Below are 25,538 nucleotides of genomic sequence, written 5' to 3'. Positions count from 1 at the left end.
ACTTGTACATATACCTAAAAGGTTGTGCAAATATGTACCCATAACTTGTTTTTCAAAATATTAATAAAAGTGATGTCTCCAAACAGCCATCTCTTTCCTGACAATTCCCTTTGTGCATATTCTCTTACATATGATAAGTCAACATTGAAACACCTGCGGCTTTTAGTCAGGTGCGGCTAATGTATGTACAAAACAGGATTTTCCCCTGATTTTAGCTTGTGCGGCTAATATTCGGGTGCGCTTTGTAGTCCGGGAAATACGGTATGTGTAGAAAATAAACATCATAACAATAATGGGATGGCTAATCATTTTGTCTTCAACGATATTTGCATACTGGCCTTCCTCTTAACTACACCCGCTCTAGAATTCAGGTCAATCAGGGCTTGCTAATCAACCACAGTCAACACACTGTTTTGGAGTAGTTTTGGCACTGTGGGCAGAAATACATTATAAATAATCACAGACTGCAGAAACTTGACACTAAACTTAAAACACTATGAATTCTGTGGACATCTATCATGGCAGCAGTCTCCTCCATGATTGTGATTGCATGTAATGAACTGGATAGAGACTTTTTCCCTCATTTGCCCACATTTGTAAGGAAAATGCATTTGTGGGTTGAGCAGCAGATGCGTATGTGAAAAACACCCATGTCAAATGTTCTGCCAGCCAGTCCACATAGTAGGGGATGTCAGACACAAGCTCCGAAGACAACATCTCAAGAAGATGGTTTAAACACACCCTATCATCACTCATCATTTTTCCAATAAAGTTCGTTCCAACCGTGTGAACTGGATAGATGTGACTCTGATCAGCTGTTTGGGCTGCATTTTATGGGCTCGGTCTTTGAAAATGTGATAAAAAATGAAGCTACCTCTTGGTGCTTTCACAAAATTGGGACAGTAGAAAACTACTATGTGAACTCCATGAATTTAAGGTTTTCCTACATGATATTCAGCTTGTGTTGTTCCTGTTGAAAGCAGCAGAGGACATGCTCTCACAGTTACCCCAAGATAAAAAAAGGCCGATGTTGTGACGTCGGAGTTCACATGAATGCAGCTCGTGCGCTGCACATAGAAAGCAACCTTCTTGCTGTGAGGCAACAGTGCTAACCACCGCGTCACCGTGCTGCCTCAGATTATGTCATCAAGTACAAATTACTTCTGCGCATTTTTAAGTATAAATTCAACACGATGTAGCAAAGTTTGCAGGTGTATTAACACCAGTTTTAGTAACATACATGCATAAATTAAACAGCAAAGGTGACATACTAAGATTAGCAGCAGAAAACCTGAGCAAGACTGTCATCATCACCGCTATGGCTGCTAATTTATTTGGACAGTGGAAATGGTGAGAAGCATCAGTAGTTTTAAGCACAGTGCCAAATGAGACTTGTACAGCAGCGTTTCACTGACCTGATTAATCATCAGAGATCAACAGAGCGCCACATATTCGTGGCAGAAATACACACACACACATATATTGTTGCACAATCCGAGTGTGTTTACATTTCGATTTTGCGTTTTATATAAGAACGTTAGCAGTGCAATGAAATACAAGTACTGCTCCCCCTGGTGGTTACATTTTACATTACCACTGGTTTTTCTAAATGCCGCTTAGCGGTGTTACCACTCGTGGTTGCATCATCCACGTCGCAGGTGGGGGATATCCTTATGGTCGACCGTCGGTCACGATTCCATCAGGGATCAATCATGATCCTGTCACTGATGAGACCATTTTAAGTGTCTGTGTCTGGTGCTGCCTGTGTTTTTGTATCAGTGTGTATGAATGTGTGTTTGGAGAGATGAAAAATTGTTGTTTCTTTTTGACCTGCTGATATGACTGGTTCCCACTGAACACACATGGGCCTTCAGATGATACAGCCAGCTGTTGAGGTTGGCCAGGGTGTTGCTAATGAGAGGTGATGTGATGGGGAGCCACTGACTGAGCAGAAGAGAAGGAGTCTGGTCAGAGATGTGGCTGCGTGTTTGTTTGCATGTGTTTAGGTAAAATTAGGCACGATAGAGGCTTTGACCTTAACAGCTATAATATCAGTCCATTGTTCTGACTCCAGATCAGATCTGGTTGGTGATTCAGTTGGCTTAGGAAGCAGAAGAAATAAGAAGGAGTCATTCTTTGTGTAGGTGGTGTCCCCCTCCTCTCCTCTTGCTGTGATACAGCCAAGTCAGGGGTGAGTAATGTGAGTAATGGAGAGTAATAGGGTCCAGATAGCAAGTGTGACTATAACCCTATTGTATCCTGTGTCAGGAAGGTCAGAGGTCACCCACTGTGCTACTGGTCCCAGACCCATCTGGGTCATAAATGAGTTTACCCAACACTAATTACTGGGAACCTGCCAAAGGTCTGTGCTATGTGACGGGGCTGACAGCTGCCCGCATTACTGAGCGTGTGTTTTCCTGCAAACATGCACGTTCTTCGTTGCTCCAGTTCAAAGTACATACACGCCAACAGCATGGCTCAGTCGCAGCTCTGCTTGGTACGCTTTGCACCGCTGCAAGGCCTTTGTAAGGCCAAGTCCTGTTAGGTTTGGCAGCACAGCCTCCAGGATGATAAATGCTCAGTCAAGCCAGTGCATGTGATTCCACCACAGTGCCATTACTGTTCACAAGCAGCTTGTTTGTCTGTGGAGCTAAAAGTATATGCTGATTCAACTTGAGCTGTGTCAAGCAGAGGAGAGGGGAAGAAGGTCAGACAGAGCATGTGGCCCTTTCAACATAAGAGAGTCTGGTCCTGAGGAGGAACATGTAGGCTGGAGTACAGCTGCATCCTCGACATCTCACAGAACCTTGTAGGTTTTGTTCTACAAATGTTTGTCAAGATTATGGACTTGACTCTTTATAGAAATACGGCATGAACAATATGCCATATAAAAAAAAATGTAATAAAGAACAAGATGATGGTTATGGTGCTGGTTGGGTTCCAGTCCCGCTTTGTGTCTTTCTGTTCCCGCCTCAGTTTTCTCTTGTTTCCCCTCAATTCTTTAATACAGGTGTGGGCAACTCCAGGCCTCGAGGGCGCCTGTCCTGCAGGCTTTAGATGTGTCCTTGATCCAACACAGCTGATGAACTAATCGTGCGATTCAGGTGTGCTGACCCAGGGTGAGATCTAAAACCTGCAGGACAGCGGCCCTCGAGGCCTGGAGTTGGACACCCCTGATCTAATACATTCAATCTAGAAATATCTTCTATTAAAAGCTAGTTTGAGATAAAGTTCTCCCCATGTACCGTGCTACCTCATCACTTGCTCAAAATCTTGCTTTGAAGTTTTAGTTGGTTCTGCTTTTATGTAATTTGATGACACTGAAGTTCAAAGTTAGCAGTGAGCTTCCTATCTTACCACAGATTAAAAACTAGGACATTAATAATCTTGGGAATTTACTCTGAATTATAACAAACAATGCCATGCAGTGAGTTTCATCAGTAATACACAAAAAGAGAGCAGATTCAACTTCTGTCAGCTTGGAACAGAAATCTGAACTCTGATGCTGGAAGGAGACTTTTTATTTCTACGTAGGCTGCAAATTCACAAATGCACAGACTTAGCCAGCGTTAGCATGACTCCGTGGAGCCAGAATCTGTCTAATCTCGTACCTGTAAGCTGTGCCTGAATGGGAGGTTGAAAGCATGACAAGTGTAACTGACAAGTCTGTGGAAATGATGCAGTGTGATATTTTCCAAATAACATCTCCACCTACTGCAGTACAGACTTGAGTCCTCATTATTTTGACATAAGCATCTGTCAGTAGCTACCTCTGCATGTAAAAGGCGGGTCCTCCCCCTGTCTGTCAACCCTGTAGGAGGGCACTAAGCTCTGAGTCTCCACATCCAGTTCAGCCCTCCTAGTCAGCCTTCTCCCACAGTGCTCCTCCCCTCACCTTTTCCTCTCCCTAACCTCCCCACATGCGTGACATTCACTGTGCATACCGAGGCTGCTAATTCCAACCTGCCTCTTGAGTCAAAGGCTCGAGCGGTCTTTTCTTGTCTTTTATTCTGCTGGGAAACAACATGTGCTGAATGTAAGACCAGAAGAGAATCTGGTTATTTGTGATAATGAACATTTTCCTACCAGACTCCCCATTTCTCTCCATTCTGGTCAGACAAACCCTGCATGTGCTGTCTACACGTACTGTATGCATGCAGCTGTGCTACGCTGGCCCCAGAGACAAACATTCTTATTCAAAATGAACCTTTTATGTGATGAGAGAACATTTTTATAACAATTGCTAAATGAGGTCAAGAAATCAAGTGCAAAGTGGGCCTCGATGAATCCTCTAAGGTGCTGCCGCTGGTGCTCTGTACAGACAGCAGTCTCGAACCTGCGCTCACAGTTTTGTTCCTTTAGCAGTGCAAAACTGTCTTTTTCAGAAACACTTTCTATGCTGTGCACTCACATGTGCTCCCACAGAGAAAGGAGACTATAGACAGTCTTCTGACTCTGAGACAGCAGAGCTAGCACAAACTGTCAAACTGTATTAAATCACTTTTAATTTCACTCAAAGTAAACACTTCAAATGTTTTTAAAAGGGAGTTTTTGTGTATCTTTTGCTACTTTGCAATATGTGATGCAGGCGTTCTGGGATAATCTCTTTATGCACTTTTAGAGCATCTTGAGCCCAGCAGCTAAATCCTGCCGGCTCCTCATACTTGTCCCTTTCTGATTCGTGCTGGATCCACTGTTTCAAACTGTGTCTGTTCATCTGGATGTTCAGATGAAGCCACAGGGAAGCAAATCTAAAAAAGAATAATGATTTGAAATAATAAGATTTCCAGATCTCATCATTTATAAAATGTCTTCTGTGCATTTTGGAAAGTACGCTGGTTAAACAGGAAACGTTGGAATGACCGCTTCCTTTTACATATGTGGACATAAGGGTCATTTTCATCCACTGCAATTGTTTTTAATATATTTTTCCATATAGGACAATAAGCCAGCTGATAAAAATGAAAAGTAAAAATTAAATCAATCATTTTGGGTAGATTCCTACCTTGTTTTCTTGTGTCAGTACATGTTTGTTCACCTTGTTTAAGGACATGTTCTGCCTCTCTGTGTGCAGCTCCTTCGTCACAGGCACTGCATGCTGCGAGAACTTCTCCCCTCTCTGCATCTGGGATGTTGAACGGTGAGTCAGGAAGCTCCTCGCTATAACAACGTTGTGTTGAGCAACATATCATTAAAGTATTGTTAGTCACACAACACATGCTTCCATACACCCTGCTTTGTTTTTTGTCATGTAAATGTTTCAATAATTATTAGCTCAGCTAGAAACTTTTTGATAATGAGCAGCGGCAGCTTTGGCTGTAATCCACATGACAGAAGTGCAACGCGATGAGCTGTGTACGGTGTTTCTGTACAACACAATATACAACACGCACAAGTTCAGTCTTCTAAATCGTCATGTGTTCCTGTGAAAGGTTACACAGTCCTGAAACGAGAACAATGAGCATGTTTTATGTTATTGTGAGACTCGAAGCAAAGATTCAGCATGTGTGATGAGCTGGAATCAAAACTCCTCAACAGTCTTAATTCACCGGATCTCTGCCTATTTCGACTTTTGTTGATTTTCCATCTTACTAACAAATCTGCATCAGCTTGAAAACTCCATGGAGCAAGTCTTTGTCAGTCCAAAGTGAGGACCTGAAGCTCCTGTCATTGAGCCAGTGAGAACAGACTGACGGCGCACGACGACCGGAGGCTGTTGTTGTGCTGTTGGGTTTTTCTCCCGGCTGAACAGGAAACACTACCCTGACATGAAATGAATTTGATTATTTAAAGAGAGATGGCCCTTGAACAGCATTTATATATTTGAATGATATTGAAATGTTATGGCAGCAGCCCTGTTTCCCAAAATGTTTGGACCTTAGAAAAAACCTCTAAATAATTTCAAATATGACAGAAGGAGCTGACATCAGGCCGGACCAAGCGCAGAGGATGGAAGTCTAAGTCGTGAAGAACAGAGCATCCAGCCTTCAGAGCTTAGTCCACGTGGATGGACGTTCACTCCTCACACCTGACAACCTTCTGCAGCCTTTGAGAGGGAGAGCAGCTGAGAAACACTGACAGCAACATTTTCTGAACAAATATTATCAGTGAACTCGACCGTGCGAAGAAGACACGAGTGTCAGAAGTGGCAGTGCTCTACACGCTCGGTGACCTTGCCAGCATCAGGATCACACTACAGGGAAATACTTTGTTACTGTACTTAAGTAGGATTTTTCAGGTACTCGAGTATTTATTTTTCTGACACCTTTTTACTTTTAAATACCAGGTTACACGTTTAATCCGCACATACATGAGATGTAAGAGGCAAAACCACATCATTTATTATCTATATTTTTTATTATATATTTTCAGTTTTTCTATAGTTCTATAATAATAACTAATCCATGTCGGTGTAAGCCAATAGAAAGGAGCCAAATCGTTTGAAGTTATACTCCAACAGGAAACCGTCAAATCCTTGGAGGTTCCAACACAGCACAAAAAATAGAAATGCAATATAAAGCATGATTAACTGTTAGTAAAATCACATATAAATAAACTGTTTTAACACTCTTTATCACTTTAGCCATAAACGACTGGATGTTAAGTCCTTTTATTCAAATTTTGTATAAAGGTTAGCCGAGCGATCTCAGTCTCTGTTCATCTGGACTGACTGTAAACTACATCCAGATAAACAGAAACAACTTTTTGGGATTTGCTCACCTGGATGATTTTGCAGGCATCAAGACGGTTTCTGTGTTATTTATTTATCTCATGTAAATTTCTTTATTTTACAGCTAAACACGGGTATGCAGGCATTTTTTAATTCCTCACTTCTGAGGAAATAATGTGCAAATACACTTTACCTGGAATTTTGTGAATACTTTCAGTGCATCAAACACTCTCCAGCATCAAACTCTGTACATATCAGAACAAAAGCCATCACACCAAACCGAACATCAGCTGCTGCAGCCAGTTTAGAGAAGAACAAACCACAAGCTTCCACAAGGAAGCTTCCTTTGGCTTTGCTTTGGGTTTAACCGTTTTTCTTTCTCACCCTCTTCAAGTCGATTTTGTCTTTTTTCTCATCTCAGAGGGACAAAGAAGTCTTATGATCACCCATATAGAGGTGCATCCCACACAAGGGGCAACCCAACATTTCACACTGTCTTCACTCATGGTTAAACACAGAGAAGGGGAAAAACACATCAAAGAAAAACCACCCCGACCATCGCTCCCAACACCCAACGTTACCCTCGGCTCCTTCCCAAAGGAGGCGCTCCTTTTAACAATCAAACGGTCGGGCTGGGATTCCTCACATTCCTGAATCTGAAAGGAGCGCGGTGAAATGACTGAATCGGAGCAGAAGCTCTGTTAAACAAATGGCAGACGCACATGTGTATGTGACATTGATGTGGTCCCAACACCCACCTCCACTGACTCTGCCAGGAGACGTGCAGTTGTGGAGCAGCGAGCGCAGAGGTGTGGGTAAATTGGGTGGATGCACGGCTCCCCTCTGTTTGTTTTAGTGGCTAAAAACCTCAGCGTGGCTCCTTTTCTCTACCTGTGTGATTGCTTTTGACAGGAGGCCTGTTTCCCAGCACATCCCCAGGATCCAGTTTTGGAGCCTTCAACCCCTCCTGTCACCAAAACACACAAATATACACACACTACTATTCTACAGCTGCCACATACTGAAGGATAATCAGCCTTTCTTAGTGTTTTTTTCAACATTGTCAATTCATTAGTAAGTCCTTTCACTGCTTGCTTGTGTGTGGCCCACTAAAGCCAACCTGACTCCTACAATAAGGCCAGACAGGCTTAAATCAAGACAGACGCTGTGTGTCACGCAGCCAGAAGTCTCTTCATAACAAATACTAAGCCTGTAGCCCCCCCCCCCCCCCCCCCCCCCCCCCCCACATACCCACCCCACACCCAGCCAGGGCACCAGGCTGCCCATCTCATAAAATAACTTCCCAAGTGCAGCTCGGATCGCTTCATCTGAAGAAATGGATTATTTTTCCAACAAAGTTGCATTTACGTGTGAATCTTTAGCATCAGCCAGTTTCATGTCCTGATCAACCAAGTCTGATAAAACTGCAAAGTTTGAACATATTTAGTGCTGTGAAATTTTCATATAGAAAATCACTTTTCGGTCAATGTTTGAACATGGATACGTCAAAAAACCTGATATTTTCACTGGTCTGTCAAACCATCAAAATAAACCAGAGTCTGTAATCTGGACGCGCAGAGTGAGTGCACGCTGCGTAAAACATGAAGAAATAACAAATGTATTCAAGCTGTCTCATAAACTCGCATATTAGGGAGCACACCAATATAAAAAAGACAAGTAGTGCCAGTTTCTGAACTGTATATAAATATATCCGGTTGTTCAGTGATGACGTGACGAATCCTACTTCCGGGTCTAAAGTAGTCTGCGTTTAATATGGCTTTTGTGTTGTTAACATGTTTAATGTTTTGTATTTTCTTCTATTTAATCTCAAAAAGCTCCTAAAACAGTCAGTGATCACTGTTGACCTCCCTCGGCTTTTATTACCACTAATCATTTATTTAAGCTCAGTTTTTAAAACCTTAGGATGTAACTACAGCCCAGCCCATGCAGCAGTATATGAATGACTAACCTCGTATTGTGGATGGATTATCTCAGTTGTTCTCCTGGCTGAAGTTTGGTCCTTTTACAGCATCCTGCCATGCGATTACATTTGTTCCTGACCACCGAGAACACTCACGTTAACTTTTATCGAGTGGAAAAAAAGTTAGCTTGTTTATATTATGCTAACATAGCTGTGTCGCTAGCGGTCACGTAGCACATCATTATATACCAGCTAGCCAAACTTCAGTAACCCTACAAACGTCACTGCTGTTTAGTTTTCTGTCTTCATTTATGCTGGAAGTGATAACAGAGCTGTACGTTTGAATTTGTTTCCAAAACCCCGCAGTCAGGACATGCTATATTGTATTTAGATAGAAGCTAGCGAGCTAACTTCCTGCTAACTTCTAACTCCGTTAAATGTCATAAATTCCGTTTTCATGGATGCCTGGATGTTAAACTCAGTTGTTACACCTGGTAGAGCAGAACGCTGATCATTTTATTAAAGATGAAAGACTTTAGACAGTTTTTCAACTCTCAGTAATGCCATAGTGATCGTTTGATATATGGACCTGCAGCGGAGTTTAGGCCCAGACACGACTAGTGACATCAGACTGAACAACCGGATTTCACAATAATTCAAAACTAGCCCGAATACTTTACAACTAGAATTTGTTAGTAACAAAATGAACAAAATGTGATTTTCGTTCAACTTTAATGCTGGATCGAGCAAACAAAAGTATCACAAAAACAAAAATATCAGTAGAAAGTTCTGTTAACTATATGCACGTTTTGCCTCTCAGTATATTTTAAGTCTTCCGGGTCAATAGGTCTCAAAATAGTAGGTCTAGAAAATAAAAAATATTCACTTATTTAACTAAATGATTTCCTCGGTTATCATTAGCGTATGATCTGGAAACTCCAGAATTTCCTTCCACTCAGGACAGACTTTCAGTTCAACATGAACGCTGAATGAAAATGGCTCTTTCCTGATTTTTGTGGCTAATTTCATGTTAGAAAGTTTTCTACGTGCTTTATTTTACAGCATTGTGAATTTCAGAAATCACCACTATTTAGTGATTTTGCAGTTTGCTTGTTTGGGACTTTGCAGGGTTTTGTTTCATGTTTTAACTTACCGACACTATTGTGGACGTATCTGTGGCAAATGACCGATTCTGAATCATTTAATGGTGACAAAGTTCAAGCTTTTGTCTTTAATATTCTGTTCATGTTAAATCCTCCAGCCTATAAGTGGGTTGACCGACCTCTTTTAATGATCTTGAAAAGTATTTGATATATGAAGTTACATTTCACAGCAATCATTATAAACGTTACACAAATCGGAGACGGCTGAGCAGAAGCCGTGGTTGGTGCGATAAGTTTAGCGCACATCTGTCTTTTCTTTTTCAGGGATGTGTGTGGATATGTCTCGGTTTCTTTGGTGGCATCTGTATAACAGTTTAGGTTATTGAGATCTTGGTAAGTAATAACAGAAGATTCTGCTGGTCACATGAGAGCAGATTTTGACAGATTGCATGGTTCTGCCTCTGTTCTGTGAACACACACCAGTAAAAGCCAGTGGCCTGCCAGTTTGAGATTTCCTGCTGTTTCTTGCTGTGCTTCAGTTCATTTCATGGTGCTGTTACTGCCTTTAAGATCGCTGCACAAATATCAGCTCTTTGATGAAAGTTGTTTTTCTTTTCCTCTCACATTTGGATGCTTTGTGTTTTATTAGCTCGTTTTTAGGAATAACATCGTGTCAACAGGATTTCAATAGCTGGGGTTATGAATTGTTGATCTCTTTTTAGTTAGTGGTAGTGCTGTGATGGAGACATCATTATTTAGTTATGAATAGACAGGCTTGTATCCCTTTGGCTTAAATGAGTTTCCTTTTGTGGCATATGCTAAGCTCCTTGGTTTTGGTGGTAAGGGGAAAATGAGGGGTCACTACCTCACAACCACCTCACAGAGACACAAACTCTTAGTCATGAGACCCGAGCAATGAGAAAGCTCTCACCCAATAAGGCACCCTGTAGGGAAAGCCCTGGCCCAATAAAAAGGTTCCCTGAGGTAAGGCTAGGGGATTACCATCCCAAGGCTATGGATAGAGCTCCAGGTTTAGGGAGGGGGACATTAGCTGAGGCGTAGGGCTGCTCGGTTGCTATGGCCGGCAGTCTCCTTTAAATGGTTGCTACGAGACAGGTATCAAACATGCGAGAGTCGCACACAGTCACGGTCATGGAGGGTATTAAATGGCAACAATGAGACAGTTATTCTCTAATAATCCGTCCTGCTGAGTGCAAGTTATTCTTCAGTAATCAAGAGCTGAGGAGCAAGTGGAATGGAGCTGTGATCATAAGAGCGTGGTGCACCGAGGTAGACTGCAGGGACACACTACATCTGCTCGGAAACACAAACTTTATTTTTCAGTCGCTCATTCTGATAATTTAGCTGTCTCGCTGCCCCCACGCTCAGAGAGACACTGGAGGGACAAGGTATCAGTCCACACCTCTTAATCTCTGAATCCAGGTGTTTTTAGTCCCACAGGTATGGAAACTCAAGCACCTGCTCGTGTAGTCTGCCCTTACAAAGATTTGTGGCAGAATGCGTTACACTCACCTTCTGATATTTTATCAGAGCTTTTAACTTTCTGTCTTCAAACGCAGATTCTGTTAACCACAAAACAGAGAACATTAAAGTTACCTCAGAGAACACGAGGTTGCTGTGAAACTCTGTTTGATACCTTGACAGTAAAATCCCAGTCATTTGGCTCCATGCTGTGATGTTAGCACATTTACTCTACATGCAAAAGACTCGTGGTGCAACGGATCAAAACTCTCACGGTTTGGATCGGATCAATCTTCCGATCAGCAAAAAAGGAAAAAAGACAAAAAAATGTAACATTTACTACTTCACTTATTGAAGTATTTTTTGCCTGTTAAAAACATTCAACTCAAGACTCAATTATTAAAAAAAATTATGGTTCAATATAGGGCAGTACAGTCTTTGTATCTACCACTCAATTCAATTCAGTTTTATTTACACAGCACCAAATCACAACAACAGTCGCCTCAAGGCTCATTATATCGCACTCTGCTGCGACATAATGAGCTGTCACGGTCACGAAGCTTTCCGTTGCCCTGGAGCTCCACCCATTTGTAGCTGGGGCAACAGAAGATGCCTGGGACAGTTCAGCCACAACTTAAATCCTTTGCTGCTCAGACATGCTTGGAACGATCTTGCCACTAAAGTGGACGCGCAAACGAGATATCGTAGCGTGGCTGAAGCACGTTCATCGTAGTTTAAACCCCTTGTTTTGCACAACAGAATACGGCCTCCCGTCTGCAGCTAAACACCCCAACAGCTTCTGTAATAGCTTTAGCCCGGTCGGACTGGGCAGCAAACTCCTCTGCTCCTGCACTTGGACCGCTAGCGCTGGCCATAACTATCACTTGACAGACTCACCACGCATACTTTTTTTCCTTCTTTTTCGAATCTTTGTGCATGCCGAACCGTGGAGTGGGATCGGTTCGGATTACGGATCAACCGTGATCCGTTGCACCAATACAAAAGACCATTAGTTCAAGAGTAAGAGCCACTAACCCAGCCTCAGGTGGTCACAAGCTGGTCATCTACTTATCTGTAGGTTGGAAGCTTGGCTGTTGGGCAAGATACTGAATCCATGGTTGATCTACAATACATTAACTGCAGTGTGAATGTTAGATAGAAAAGCACATAGGCATAGGAAAAGAGGTGCTTGTATGAATGGGTGAAAGAGGCAAGTCGTATAAAGCGCTTACTCCAGTAGTGTAGAAAAGTGCTATATAAGAACCAGTCCATTTACCAGTTAGTCCCAGTGCTGGTCCCATGCCTGGATAAATGGGGAGGGTTAAATCAGGAAGGGCTTTCGGCATTTGGGGCAGGGATAGCTCAGTAGGTAAAGTGGTCGCCCCATGATCGGAAGGTCGGCGGTTCGAATCCACTTAACGGCTACCCTGAGGTACCCCTGAGCAAGGTACCGTCCCTACACACTGCTCCCCGGGCGCCTGCTTAGTGGGCTGCCCACTGCTTCACTGAGTGAATGGGTCAAATGCAGAGAAAAACAAGTAATTTCCCCATGGGGATCAATAAAGTATCCATTATTATTATTATTATTATTATTATTAAAGCTGTGCTAAATCAAAACATGATTCAGACATGATCCTGAGTGATTGCTCAGGAAATATGGGAGCAGCTGAAAGTACCAACATTCTTTCTTCTTAAACTTCCACAAAGTAATCTTTGGGTCTTGCTTCTTTTTCTTGACTTTTAGTCACCCTCCATCCAACCATCTAACACTGCCTAGCAACATTCTCCCCTGACACCACATGTTGGGTTGCAGCGTCTAAAGATAGTCCATGGCATGTTCCTCTACTGCTTTATTCCTCCCTTCTCTTCCCGTCACCTCCACTGAAGTCCATTCTCGTCACCTCTTATCTGGGCACGCTTTCTACCACTTCATCCAACTTACTCCAGAATAACTCTTTCACTTCTAACATTAAATTGACAACATTCAGTATTAGTCCGTTGATTCCCAGCTTCAAACTCAACATCCTCTTCATCTGCACAACACTTTTCATATATTCTATTCCTCTTCCTATCTTCACTATGGTAGAATAGTTTGAATTCCCTCTTATGCCCCTGTGTTTCAAATTTTTACCCTCACATATACACTCATAATCTTCTTTCTCTCTCACGGCCTCAAAACATGCGTTCTCCTCCTCTTCTTTCAACGCCTCCGTCTTCAGCCAACAGTAGCACCGTTTCCACCGGCACCATCCTGGCCAACAGCACCGGTGGCAGTCGTTGTTAACCTGGGCCACGCCCATTCCAGTACGGACGTTTTGTTGATGATCTTCATGTTTAATCTGGCAAAGATTTTATGTTGGTTCCCTTTCCCGATGCAGTCCTCTGCACTCATCCATGCTTGGGGCTGGCAGAATACTGTGGCTTGACACTCTGGCTCTTGCCTTTATTAAAGCAATGACAGATGTGGAGTGAGACGTAGCTTTTATTCGTAAATACTGAAACTGTGACTAACATGTATTAAATAACAGTTGTGTATCGCCCTATACTGTATTCATATTATTATAAAGCTCTCCAATAGCCCCTTAGAGCACCACTAGTTAAGCATTAATTTGTCTAATTATTCAACCTACTGTGCATATTAGCATAGGAATGACTCAGCAATGTCATGCTGGCGAACAAAACACAAAACCACAAAAAAATAACTTTCAGTTTCTTTTTTTCAGTTTTTAAACTCTGTTTAATTTCATATGTGGAATAAAAAAACTCAATAAATACATTTACCACTCCTGTCTTCACTAGATCGATATCCTTAGGCACTCTGGGCTCAGACTTTCGTCGTGGTGCCGGTGTGCTGGATATCAGGTTTGAGTCTCCGTTCCAGCTCTTCACCTGTGGTTATGATACCTTTATTCGACTGTGGGACCTTCGACTCTGCCCAAGGTATGCCACCATTTTCCTCTTGCCAGGTTTGGTTTTAAAGTCAGTGTTTCTCTGGAGTTTGTTTCCTTAAAAGTTGTGTTGCTGTATGAATGTAAATAAACACTGAATTCAGTGAATCATAAATTGGTTGAACTGGTTTGATTCCAGTTAGAGACACAGAGACACAAGTCAAACACGGAGTCCCGCTAGCAAAGCTTCATCTTTGATGGCGCTTCAACAATGTTAAAAATGCCAGTTCGACTGGGTCAAAGCCAAAACTGCCGTTCTTGTGTAGTAATTCTGTCCTGCCGTGGTGTGCATCTATCAGAACTGGTCCAAGGAACAAACAGTAGTGAACCAGCAACAGGGTCATTGACCCATCCATCCATCCATCCATCTTCATCCGCTTTATCCGGGGCCGGGTCGCGGGGGCAGCAGCCTAAGCAAAGAGGCCCAGACCTCCCTCTCCCCAGCCACCTCCTCCAGCTTATCCGGGGGAACACCAAGGCGTTCCCAGGCCAGCCGAGAGATATAATCTCTCCAGCGTGTCCTGGGTCTGCCCCGGGGCCTCCTCCCGGTGGGACATGCCTGGAACACCTCACCCAGGAGGCGCCCAGGGGGCATCCTTGTCAGATGCCCGAACCACCTCAGCTGGCTCCTTTCGATGTGGAGCAGCAGCTGCTCTACTCTGAGCCCCTCCCGGATGGCCGAACTTCTCACCCTATCTCTAAGGGAGAGGCCAGCCACCCTTCGGAGGAAGCTCATTTCTGCCGCTTGTATCCGCGATCTCGTTCTTTCGGTCACTACCCACAGCTCGTGGCCATAGGTGAGGGTAGGGACGTAGATCGACCGGTAAATTGAGAGCTTCGCTTTTACACTCAGCTCCCTCTTCACCACGACGGACCGGTGCAGCGTCCGCATTACTGCAGCTGCAGCCCCAATCCGTCTGTCGATCTCCGGCTCCCTTCTCCCATCACTCGCGAACAAGACCCCGAGATACTTGAACTCCTCCACTTGGGGCAGGAACTCATCCCCGACCCGGAGTGGGCACTCCACCCTTTTCCGGCTGAGAACCATGGCCTCAGATTTGGAGGTGCTGATCCTCATTCCCGCTGCTTCAGACTCTGCTGTGAACCGTTCCAGTGCGAGCTGGAGGCCCTCACCCGATGAAGCCAACAGAACCACATCATCTGCAAAAATCAGAGATGAGATTCTGAGGCCACCAAAGCGAAAGCCCTCCGCCACTTGGCTGCGCCTAGAAATCCTGTCCATAAAAATTATGAACAGAACCAGAGACAAAGGCGGAGCCCATCACCCACCGGGAACGAGTCCGACTTATTGCCGGCAATGCGAACCAAGCTCTTGCAACGGTTGTATAGGGATCGAATGGCCCGTAGCAATGGGCCAGACACCCCATATTCCCGCAACACCTCCCACAGGACACCCCGAGGGACACGGTCGAATGCCTTCTCCAAGTCCACAAAACACATGTAGACTGGTTGGGCAAACTCCCATGCACCCTCAAGTATCCTGGAGTGGATAAAGAGCTGGACCAGTGTTCCGCGACCAGGACGAAAACCGCATTGTTCCTCCTGTATCCGAGGTTCAACTAGCGGACGAACTCTCCTTTCCAGCACCCTGGCATAGACTTTCCCAGGGAGGCTGAGGAGTGTGATCCCCCTGTAGTTGGAACACACCCTCCGGTCCCCCTTCTTAAAGATGGGGACCACCACCCCGGTCTGCCAGTCCACAGGTACTGCCCCTGATCTCCACGCAACATTGCAGAGGCGTGTCAACCAGGACAGCCCTACAACGTCCAGAGCCTTCAGGAACTCGGGGCGGACCTCATCAACACCAGGGGCTCTGCCACCAAGGAGTTGTTTAACTGCCTCAGTGACCTCGCCCCCGGAAATTGGCGGGTCATTCCCCTCATCCCCAGACTCTGCTTCCTCCTCGGAAGACGTGTCAGTGGGATTGAGGAGGTCCTCGAAGTATTCCTTCCACCGCCTGACAATTTTCTCAGTCGACGTCAGCAGCGCTCCACCAGCACTATACACAGTGCAGGTAGAGCACCGCTTTCCCCTCCTGAGACGTCTGACGGTTTGCCAGAATCTCTTCGAGGCATTGACCACCAAGGCATATTGATGCATATGGGGACCAAAGATTGGCCCTTGTCATCTGATCTAACGGACAAGCTCCTGAAGCTCAAATTGCAGAAAAAGTTCAAGCTGGTTTTGAATGGAACGCGTCAGAATACACAGTGCAGTACAGTTTGTTGTGTATGGACTGCATAACTACAGATTACAGGGTGCACATGCTGACCCCTCTTCACCGTCAAAAGCACCAACAATGGGCATGTGAGCATCAAAACTGCAGCAATGGAAGAAGATGACGTAGTCTGAGGAATCACATTTTCTTTTATGTCACGTGGATGGCCGGGTACATGTGTGTGAGACTTTCCTGGGGATCACCTGGAATCAGGATGCCCTTTGAGAAGAGAGCAACTGTGCTAAGGCAGAGTGATGCTTTGGGCTTCTGTTGGGAAACCTTAGGTCCTGCTTGACTCGTACAAGCAAGCAGTCGTGCAGATGATGCACACAGTTTCATTGAAACAGTTATCTTTTATGGCTTTCATCAGGACATTTCATCTTGCTGTAACGTAAAACTGTTTCAGGATCAGTTTGAAGAGTACAATAAGGTTTGGGTGTTGACTTGGCCTTCAAATTCCCAAGATCTCAATCCCCTCAACGATCTGTGGGATATGCTGGGGAAACTATTTTGATTCATGGAGGCCCCATCTCACAACTTACAGGAATTATTGCTAACATCTTGCAAGATACTACAGCACTGCTACTGACGTCTAGTGGAGTCCAATCCTCGATGGGTCAATGCTGTTTTGACTGGAAAAGGGGGCTCAACACAATATCAGGCAGGTGGTCATAATGTAAGCCTGATTTATGCATATTGTAGATGATGAAATATTCAAAGTTTTTGCAATTGACAAACAAATTTGACAAACCTCTGCCTATCTTTACTTTTGAGAAAAGCTGGCTCATATAGACGGTCTTTTTTATACCCAGTCATGTTACCAAAACGAAACCTAATTCAGCTGCAAATTGTTCTTCTTGGTGTTTTGTTTCTGTTGTTTTTTTTTGCTCCGAGTCTGCCAGGGCTCTGAGTCTGCATGGCTCCTTCCACACTCCAAAGACATGAATGATGCTGTAGATGTGAGTGTGATGGTTGTCAGTCTCTACGTGTTAGCCCTGAGATACACTGGCGACCTGTCCAGAATGTACTCTGCCTCTATGACAGCAGGCTCCACCCCACCGCACCCCCTCCTCCCACAACCTTGAAGTGGATAAGCAGAAGAAAACAGGTTCTTGCAGTATGTGCATTACAAACTGCCATCAAAGTTGGCACAATTTCTTTGAAGCAGGGGATGCTCTTACAGAAAGGCAAACACGCCTCACACCGATTCTCTCCGATCAGTGTAAAGTCACAGAACAGCGCTTCGTCCAGAGTGTGTCCTCATAAATCACGAGATACAAGCTGCTGGCCTCTTAGCTTCCTCAGCTGCAGTCATTGTCAATGGGAGATGAACATGCCCTCAGAGACAGACCAGACTTTGCTACGAGATGAAATAAGCGCAGGTTTCAGCGACAATAGACGACTGTGGCCACAAGATGGCAGTAGTGTAAAAGCTGGATGCACACATTGACATGCGAGGGGCTTTATGACAGCGCTGTCTTAGATGAAAAGAGAGAGATAACTTAATTTGGAACATTTTATATCAATTTTTAGCTTTTAAAAGGCAAACACTGCTTGCCTTGCTTGTCCTGACAGAACACCATTATTCTATGACCAGTGCAGGCAGCTAACCAGCAATTCTCTATATAACGACATTATTTTGGATCAAAAGGGTTACAAGGAGTTTCAGTCTCTGTTTCTCAGGGATCAGTCAAGTAAGACAAATCTGATCTGATTGGCTGATCTCTCTAGGGACTATGAAAGGAGTTGGGTTTGGAGAATGGCTGGCACAGGAGGGGGTCCCTCTTTAGATATCAATAATTCATATGCACAAACCTAACAAGACTTAAAAGACTTCTGTGACCATGCTGAAGCTGCACTTTGTCAGAGGTTCAGCAGAAAATGCACTGTGATCACTCAAGAAATAAAACAAAAGAACAAAACTAATACACATTTTACATGATGCCATGGTGCTTATACGGTCCAGTGTGGAATCAGTACCCTCAGTTACTAACAGTGCATACACTCACACGTCTGCATAAATCATGCTGACCATGTGTGCCAACAAATGAAGGTCTGGTCGTTTTAAGAAAATTTACAATAACTATAATCATTATTATCACTCCTAATGTCAGTCCAAAGCCGGGGTGAACAGGGAGGTTTGGAGTGACCTACAGACTCCAGACTTGGCCATATTAATATTATGTACCACGGTTCTTATGTAGGGCTTTTCTGTTCTATCTGAGCACTCAAAGCACATGCACAACATGCCTCATTCATAGAAGCATCCTATGCATTGGTGTTTGTATCTAACATTCATATACATTCACACTCCGATGGATGCCTTTGGGAATAACTTGGAGTTATCTTGCCCAAGAATATTTGGCATACAGACTGGAGCAGCCAAGGATTGAACCACCAACCTTCCGATTAGTAGATGACCTGCTTTACCTCTTCTCCTATGCTCCAGCCACCCCTACATCATATTGGTTTATGGACCATGACTAGTAAGGGAGGGAGCTGGTTGATATGAGGAGAGAAGTAACATTGTGTGTGCCCAAGACCAGGTTGAGCAGACCTGGAAGAGCATGTGTTGTGTAGATGAAGGGAGTGTTAAACAGGATCATTAATTTGAATCTGAAAGTCAAAGTTGTGATGTTGAAGGTTTTCAGTGTTGGATGTCAGAAAAGAAAGATAAACTGCAGTGAGCTGGTTCAAGTTGGTTCAAGTGGTAGAGAGTGAGTGGTGAATGGAGCAGACGTTAATAGTCAAGTAGGTGAAGAGGAGGTATTGGGTAGGAATGGTGTTAAGGAGAGAGACACAGAAGGACAGATGGTGTGGATTTTGCAAACAGGATGAATATTGCTGGGATGAAGACATTTAAAATACAGGAAGTCCCCTCTGAAGGTCTCCTAGAAGATGTGAATGCAGCATTACGGACAATCCTCAGTCACCTCCTCTACGTGGATGACATCAAGCTGTGTGCCAGGAGTGAACGAGACATCGATTCACTGATCCACACCACCAGGATCTACAGCAAGGAATGCCATTGGATTGGAGAAGTGTAGTCGGATTGTAACGAAGAAAGGGAAGGTAGTCAGAACCGAGGGGACCGAGCTACCAGAAGGCAACATTGCAGATATCGAAGACATCTACAAGTACCTGGGAATCCCCGTATTCGGTATCCGTAGCCAGTCTTGACAATAATCTCATTGAGGGGGTTCATGCCTATGCTTGATGGTCCCCATAACCACTTAAGGGCAACCTAGAATAGACACAGTATCAATAAGTAAAGTTGCTGTGAGGAAATTTGACAAGCAAGACGTGTAAAATAAAAAAAGAGCCTGTTTTTTACTCATTTGACAAGAATTCCAATCACCTCAAATTTATCTTTATAATTATTCACCTGAAGATCATAAACTTTCAGGATACTTCACAGTGCCTCCGATATCTTCCTAGTGTGTGCTGCCTTCTGTCTGTATGGGGTCACAAGTCGTGGTCGTGTCTGTCAAGTGCAGCGTAGAACTGGTTCCATAGGTTGATGTTTGTGCCTCGCTAGAACTCCACACTTCATTGAGAAATCGTATTTTTTAAAGAGGAATTTCCCCATTTGTGTGCAGTCTACTTTTCTATTGTCCTATTAACATTTTTAAGAATGGGTGCTGAACCTTTGCAGCACTACCTGTATCTCAAAGCTGAAATCTATTTTTCAGCCTTCATTTATTCCAGTGGGTTCCATCAACCTTTTCAACATAGTTCAGTGTGATAAGGATGTGTCGTGATTAAAAAAGACAATTTTCTTCCAACCTACAAATTGTAGGTTACAAATATTTAATTGGGCTCACGGAGAGGAGCCCAAAGTGCACCAACCTGGAAAAACGGTCAATTATGGTAAGGATGGTTGTGTTACCTGATGAAGGCGGGAGGCCAGTGACAAAGTCCAAGGCAATGTGAGACCACGGCCTCTTTGGAGTAGGCAGAGGTCGAATCAGGCCAGCGGGACGAGTATTTGGCACCTTGTTTTGTGCGCAAACCAAGCAGGTCGTCACATATTCATGTGTGTCTCTCACTAAAGAAGGCCAACAAAACAGATGCTGAAGAAACTGACGTGTGATTCTGACCTGGGTGAGAAGCGTCCACTTCCACCATGAAGAGTTTGTTGAGGTCCCCTTGAACCAGGATAGAAGTGGAGAAGAACAGCTTCTTAATCTGGTCGAAAGCCTGTTGAGCAGAGGGAGACCACTGAAACGACACTTCAGTGGTCAAGTTGTGTGAGGGATGTTACCACTGTGTCGAAGTCCCTGATAAACCGCCTGTAAAAGTTTGTGAATCTCTCAACATCTGCAACTACAGTGGGATGCAAAAGTTTGGGCAGCCTTGTTGATAGTCATTATTTTCCTGTATAAATTGTTGGTTGTTACAATAAAAAATGTCAGTTAAATATATCATACAGGAGACACACACAGTGATATTTGAGAAGTGAAATGAAGTTCATTGGATTTACAGGAAGTGTGCAAGAATTGTTTAAACAAAATCAGGCAGGTGCATAAATCTGTTGTCATTTTAATGATTCCAAAACCTTCAGAACTAATTGTTGGAACTCAAATTGGCTCGGTAAGCTCAGTGACCCCTGACCTACATACACAGGTGAATCCAATAATGAGAAAGAGTATTTAAGGGGGTCAATTGTAAGTCTCCCTCCTCTTTTAATTTTATCTGAAGAATTGGGGGTCTCAAAACAACTCTCAGATGACCTGAAGACAAAGATTGTTCACCATCATGGTGGGAAGGACACAGAAAGCTGTCTCAGAGATTAAAGCCGTTTGTTGTCACAGTTAGGAACATATTGAGAACATGGAAGACCACAGGCTCAGTTCAAGTTAAGGCTTGAAGTGTCAGACCGAAAAAAATCTCGGATAGACAGAAGCGACGGTGAGAACAGTCAGAGTCGACCCACAGACCAGCACCAAAGACCTACAACATCATGTTGCAGCAGATGGAGTTGCTGTGCATCGTTCAACCTTTCAGTGCACTTTACACAAGGAGTTGCTGCATGTGAGAGTGATGCAGAAGCCTTTGCTCCGCCCACAGCACAAACAGAGCCGCTAAAGCACATTTGGACAAGCCAGCTTCATTCTGGAATAAGCTGCTGTGGACTGATGAAACTAAAATTGAGTTATTTGGGCATAACAAGGAGCGTAATGCATGGAGGAAAAAGAACACAGCAGTCCAAGAAACACACCTGCTGCCTCCAGTTATATATGGTGGTGGTTCCATCACGCTGTGGGGCTGTGTGGCCAGTGCAGGGACTGGGAATCCTGTCAAAGTTGAGGGACACATGGATTCCACTCAGTATCAGCAGATTCTGGAGAATCAGTGACAAAGCTGAAGCTGCGCCGGGGCTGGATCTTTCAACAAGACAACGACCCGAAACACTGCTGAAAATCCACTAAAGCTTTCATGCAGAGGAACAAGTACAACGTTCTGGAACGTTCATCTCAGTCCAGACCTGAATATTATTGAACATCTGTGCTGTGAGTTAAAGAGAGCTGTTGATGCTCGGAAGCCATCAAACCTGAAGGAACGAGAGATGTTTTGTAGAGGAAGGATCCAAAATGCCTTCAACCACAATCCAGACTCTCATTGGAACCGACAGGTAGCGTTTAGAGGCTGTCATTTCTGCAGAAGGCGGATCTACTAAATATTGATTTCATTTCTTTGTGGTGCCCAAATTTATGCACCTGCCTGATTTTGTTTAAATAATCATTGCACACTTTCTGTAAATCCAATAAACTTCATTTCACTTCTCAAATATCACTGTGTGTGTCTCCTATATGATATATTTAACTGACAATTTTTATTGTAACAACCAACAATTTATACAGGAAAATAATGACTATTAACAAGGTTGCCCAAACTTTTGCATCCCACTGTATTTCTGATTCTTCGGCTTGGGCCACTTCAAGCCAAAGCTGCCCCTTTTCCACTATGAAACCCTGGAAGGACACTGTTTACACGTGTAATTCACATTTTTGGTGGGAAACCTCGTCAAAAACAGCAACAATTTAGCCAAAAAGTCATTACATGTGATTTCAGGGTGCGTTCTCAGTACCACTTGTGCCCACTTCAGCATTCGCCCCGCTTCCATGACAAACTCCGATCCCAACTCCTGGTGAAGAAACACACATTTGTCAACTAGGCAATCCAAACACACGCAAAGTTTTCATAAGCTATCAACCGCTGTGCTGACGAGTAAACTCAACGATGCAGCGTCGACTGAAGCTCAGCCGCACAATTAAGTAGGGAGGCTGCTGACGATGACAATCAGCTGCAGCTTGCGAAGGACGATGAGCAGCAGGTGTGGCCGACTTCAGCACAGGAACACTTCCAGGTCAGATGACACGTGAAACCGGACTTTTGGAAACACACACACATCATCACACAGAAACACGCCTTGAGGCGACTGGTGTTGTGATTTGGCGCTATATAAATAAAATTGAATTGAATTGAAACACGCAAACAGGAAAATAGGAGACTGGGAGAGGAGGCGAGACAAAAACACAACACACGGAAACAACGGCCAGGTCGACCGGTGAGGACTGGCAGACTGTGACAAAACTTAATACAGTCCTGATCAAAAGTTTAAGACTGCTTGAAAAATTGCAAAAAAATCATATTTTGCATGGTTGAATCTTCACAAGTTTCCAACTCGAGCTTCAACATGTAAAAAAGAAGAAACGGGACCAAACGTCGTTTTGAGCATGCAGTTTATTGAAAACCATGCTTCAGCTGAAACAGGCTGTAGTACCTGTAGATAATATTAGCAGCTGGTGATGGAGCCATTGTGACCAAATCATTTCCTTTGGGGTTAATAAAGTCTTTCTGATTGTGGTTTCCATTGTTTATGTGTCTCACTTTCAGAGTCTAGCAGGTCAGCTCCCCGTAGAGGTTAGCTCTGTGTGTGTGCATGCACACTTCCTTACACCAATGTCTGTCCCGGTGTCGCTCCATCACTTATTGATGAGGCTGCACTAATGGAGGATTGATGTCTATTGACAGAAAAATCGTATCCCCACAGCATGTAAGAATCACTCTGCTGCTTAACAACCCAAGAACACACCTTTGACACACTTGTGTGTCCAATTGTGTTTACATCACGTGTGAGGACATTATCCCGACTTGCATTCTTAATTTCAGGATATTAAATTACGAATTTAATGTTGACAAATTCACCATAACCACAAATTCATGTTTATTATATCCTGGCATTAAATATATGAGCTGTGCTAACAGGTCTATGTCTGTGTAACTTGAGAAATACACTTGAACACATGAATTTAATGGAAATGGAAAGAAACAATTAGTTCCACAAGGACTGTGATGTGCCATAAATTTTAGACGCCCACCATGTTCGACTGTGTTGTTTAACTTCATCCTAAGTTGTCAGATGTTGGCAAAGATGAAGAAGGGAAGACTATGACTCGAACCGTGTCACGCTTGCTCACTGCGACGTTATTGTAGTTAAATGATTGTTTTTGGATAACGAACAAGTTGGGACAAAGCCCAAACAACAGTTTTGACGTGAGGTTGTTAAGATATGGTCCTAAGTGTTAGTCTGCTGCATAATCACTGAATTTTATTGGCTGGCTCATCATAGGGTGCTTTGAAGTTGGCTTAGTACAAGAAATCCAACAGTATATCATTTTTGAAAAATGGTACATATGATTTAAACGCTGTGGGCACTAACACCTCAGTAAGCTTGTCGAAAGGTTTGACATGTTTTTGCCATATTTTGGGACAAGCAGAGAATCTGACATGAAGAGTAAACTACAATTATGCTTTTATAAATCCAGCTTACAAACATATATTTACAAGTCATACAAATTATTATATTTACAAATTTAATAATAATAATCTTTCTTTCAAATCAGCATGCATTAAGTCATCCTTTCTTACAGGAAGTGTGCAATGGAGTGGGAGGAGCCTCATGATAGTGCGCTGTACTGCATCCAGACAGATGGAAACCACATGATAGCCAGCGGTTCCTCATATTACGGTGTTGTACGTCTTTGGGACAAACGGCAGACTGAATGTCTGCAGGTAAGGACAGAAACAGGACTGAACTGAAATATACCAAACACAGCGTCTGACACGCCTAAAAGAACACAAAACTATTCATCCCAAAAGTTGGGCAATTATGTGTTACAGCAACCAACAAAGTTTAAAGAAAAGTGAGTTTTTTGTTCAATAAATCTAAATATTATACAATAAAAAGGTTCAAATTCATGTAGGTGTAGCGCTATGTGATGCCAGTGGCACAGAAAGTTTTCAGCTGCGTGTCCAATATGTGCTGGAGGAGGTGGTGGTGAGGATCCATTAATTCTACACAGTCATGTGGAGGACCTCTTTGTCAGATGATTGAGGAATTATCTAACAAATGCATCTCAATCCTCAGGCCACAGAAAAACCTCCACACAGCAACATGTCCAGGATCTGATGTGATGGATTATAAATGTCGTGGCACTCGATGCTGTTCCTTACATCTGGAGTTTTGTCTTTTCTGCAGTTTTTCCAGTTGAGCTCGGACCCTGTGAGCAGCCCGGTGTACTGCCTGAGGTTCAACAGCTCCCACCTGTATGCAGCCTTGGCCACTGCTGTGCATTCGCTGGACTTCAGACAGAATGGCACCCAGATTAGATGATACACACAGACGCTGCTTGTAGTTTCATCATTTCCATAAATATAATATCTATTTTCTGACTATTACAAATGTGTAATAAAATAAGATCAAATGAAAGAGCACATGACTCTATTCTTTTAACACTGGTGTCAAATCGGTCAGTTAGGCAAAGTGCTGTGCTGCGAGTGAGTGAGTGGTGTAGAGGGTGGTTAGGATTACTCACCATGAAGAACAAGTGACTTCAGTGTTCACTGACTTCCTCCAAGTTTCTGGTTTGCAGCCAATCACAGAGCCAGTGTTCCTAATCATGTATTCAGCCTGTTGGTGTCACCACGTAACAAAGGATGTAATCAGGAGGTAGAGCAGGTCACCTAGTTTCATGTTTTATTGTCATGTACAGATAAACCGTGCATCCACATTCATCCATAATTAAATTCTTTGGCCCGTGCTCCTCAGCTTTACATGAGCATGTAGAGAGTGTGCAGTTATATTAAGAGGAAAATAACAGAATTTAGC

General features: G+C 43.6%; 1 protein-coding gene across 2 annotated transcripts in view; it reads left to right on the top strand.

Moving 5' to 3' along the window:
* The window catches only part of fbxw4 (F-box and WD repeat domain containing 4), a 54,788-nt gene extending 29,649 nt beyond the window's left edge, over positions 1-25,139 (top strand). For both annotated transcript variants that reach the window (XM_026189430.1, XM_026189429.1), the window contains exons 6-9: positions 5,075-5,140; positions 13,976-14,116; positions 24,301-24,442; positions 24,909-25,139. In XM_026189430.1, the coding sequence (XP_026045215.1) occupies positions 5,075-5,140; positions 13,976-14,116; positions 24,301-24,442; positions 24,909-25,043 (484 nt within the window). In that variant the 3' untranslated portion in view covers positions 25,044-25,139. The remainder of the gene's footprint in view (positions 1-5,074; positions 5,141-13,975; positions 14,117-24,300; positions 24,443-24,908) is intronic.
* Positions 25,140-25,538: the final 399 nt, after the last annotated feature.

Source organism: Astatotilapia calliptera, chromosome 13 (assembly GCF_900246225.1).
Source record: "Astatotilapia calliptera chromosome 13, fAstCal1.2, whole genome shotgun sequence".
NCBI classification, from domain to species: domain Eukaryota; kingdom Metazoa; phylum Chordata; class Actinopteri; order Cichliformes; family Cichlidae; genus Astatotilapia; species Astatotilapia calliptera.
This window is presented reverse-complemented; position numbering and strand designations above follow the sequence as displayed.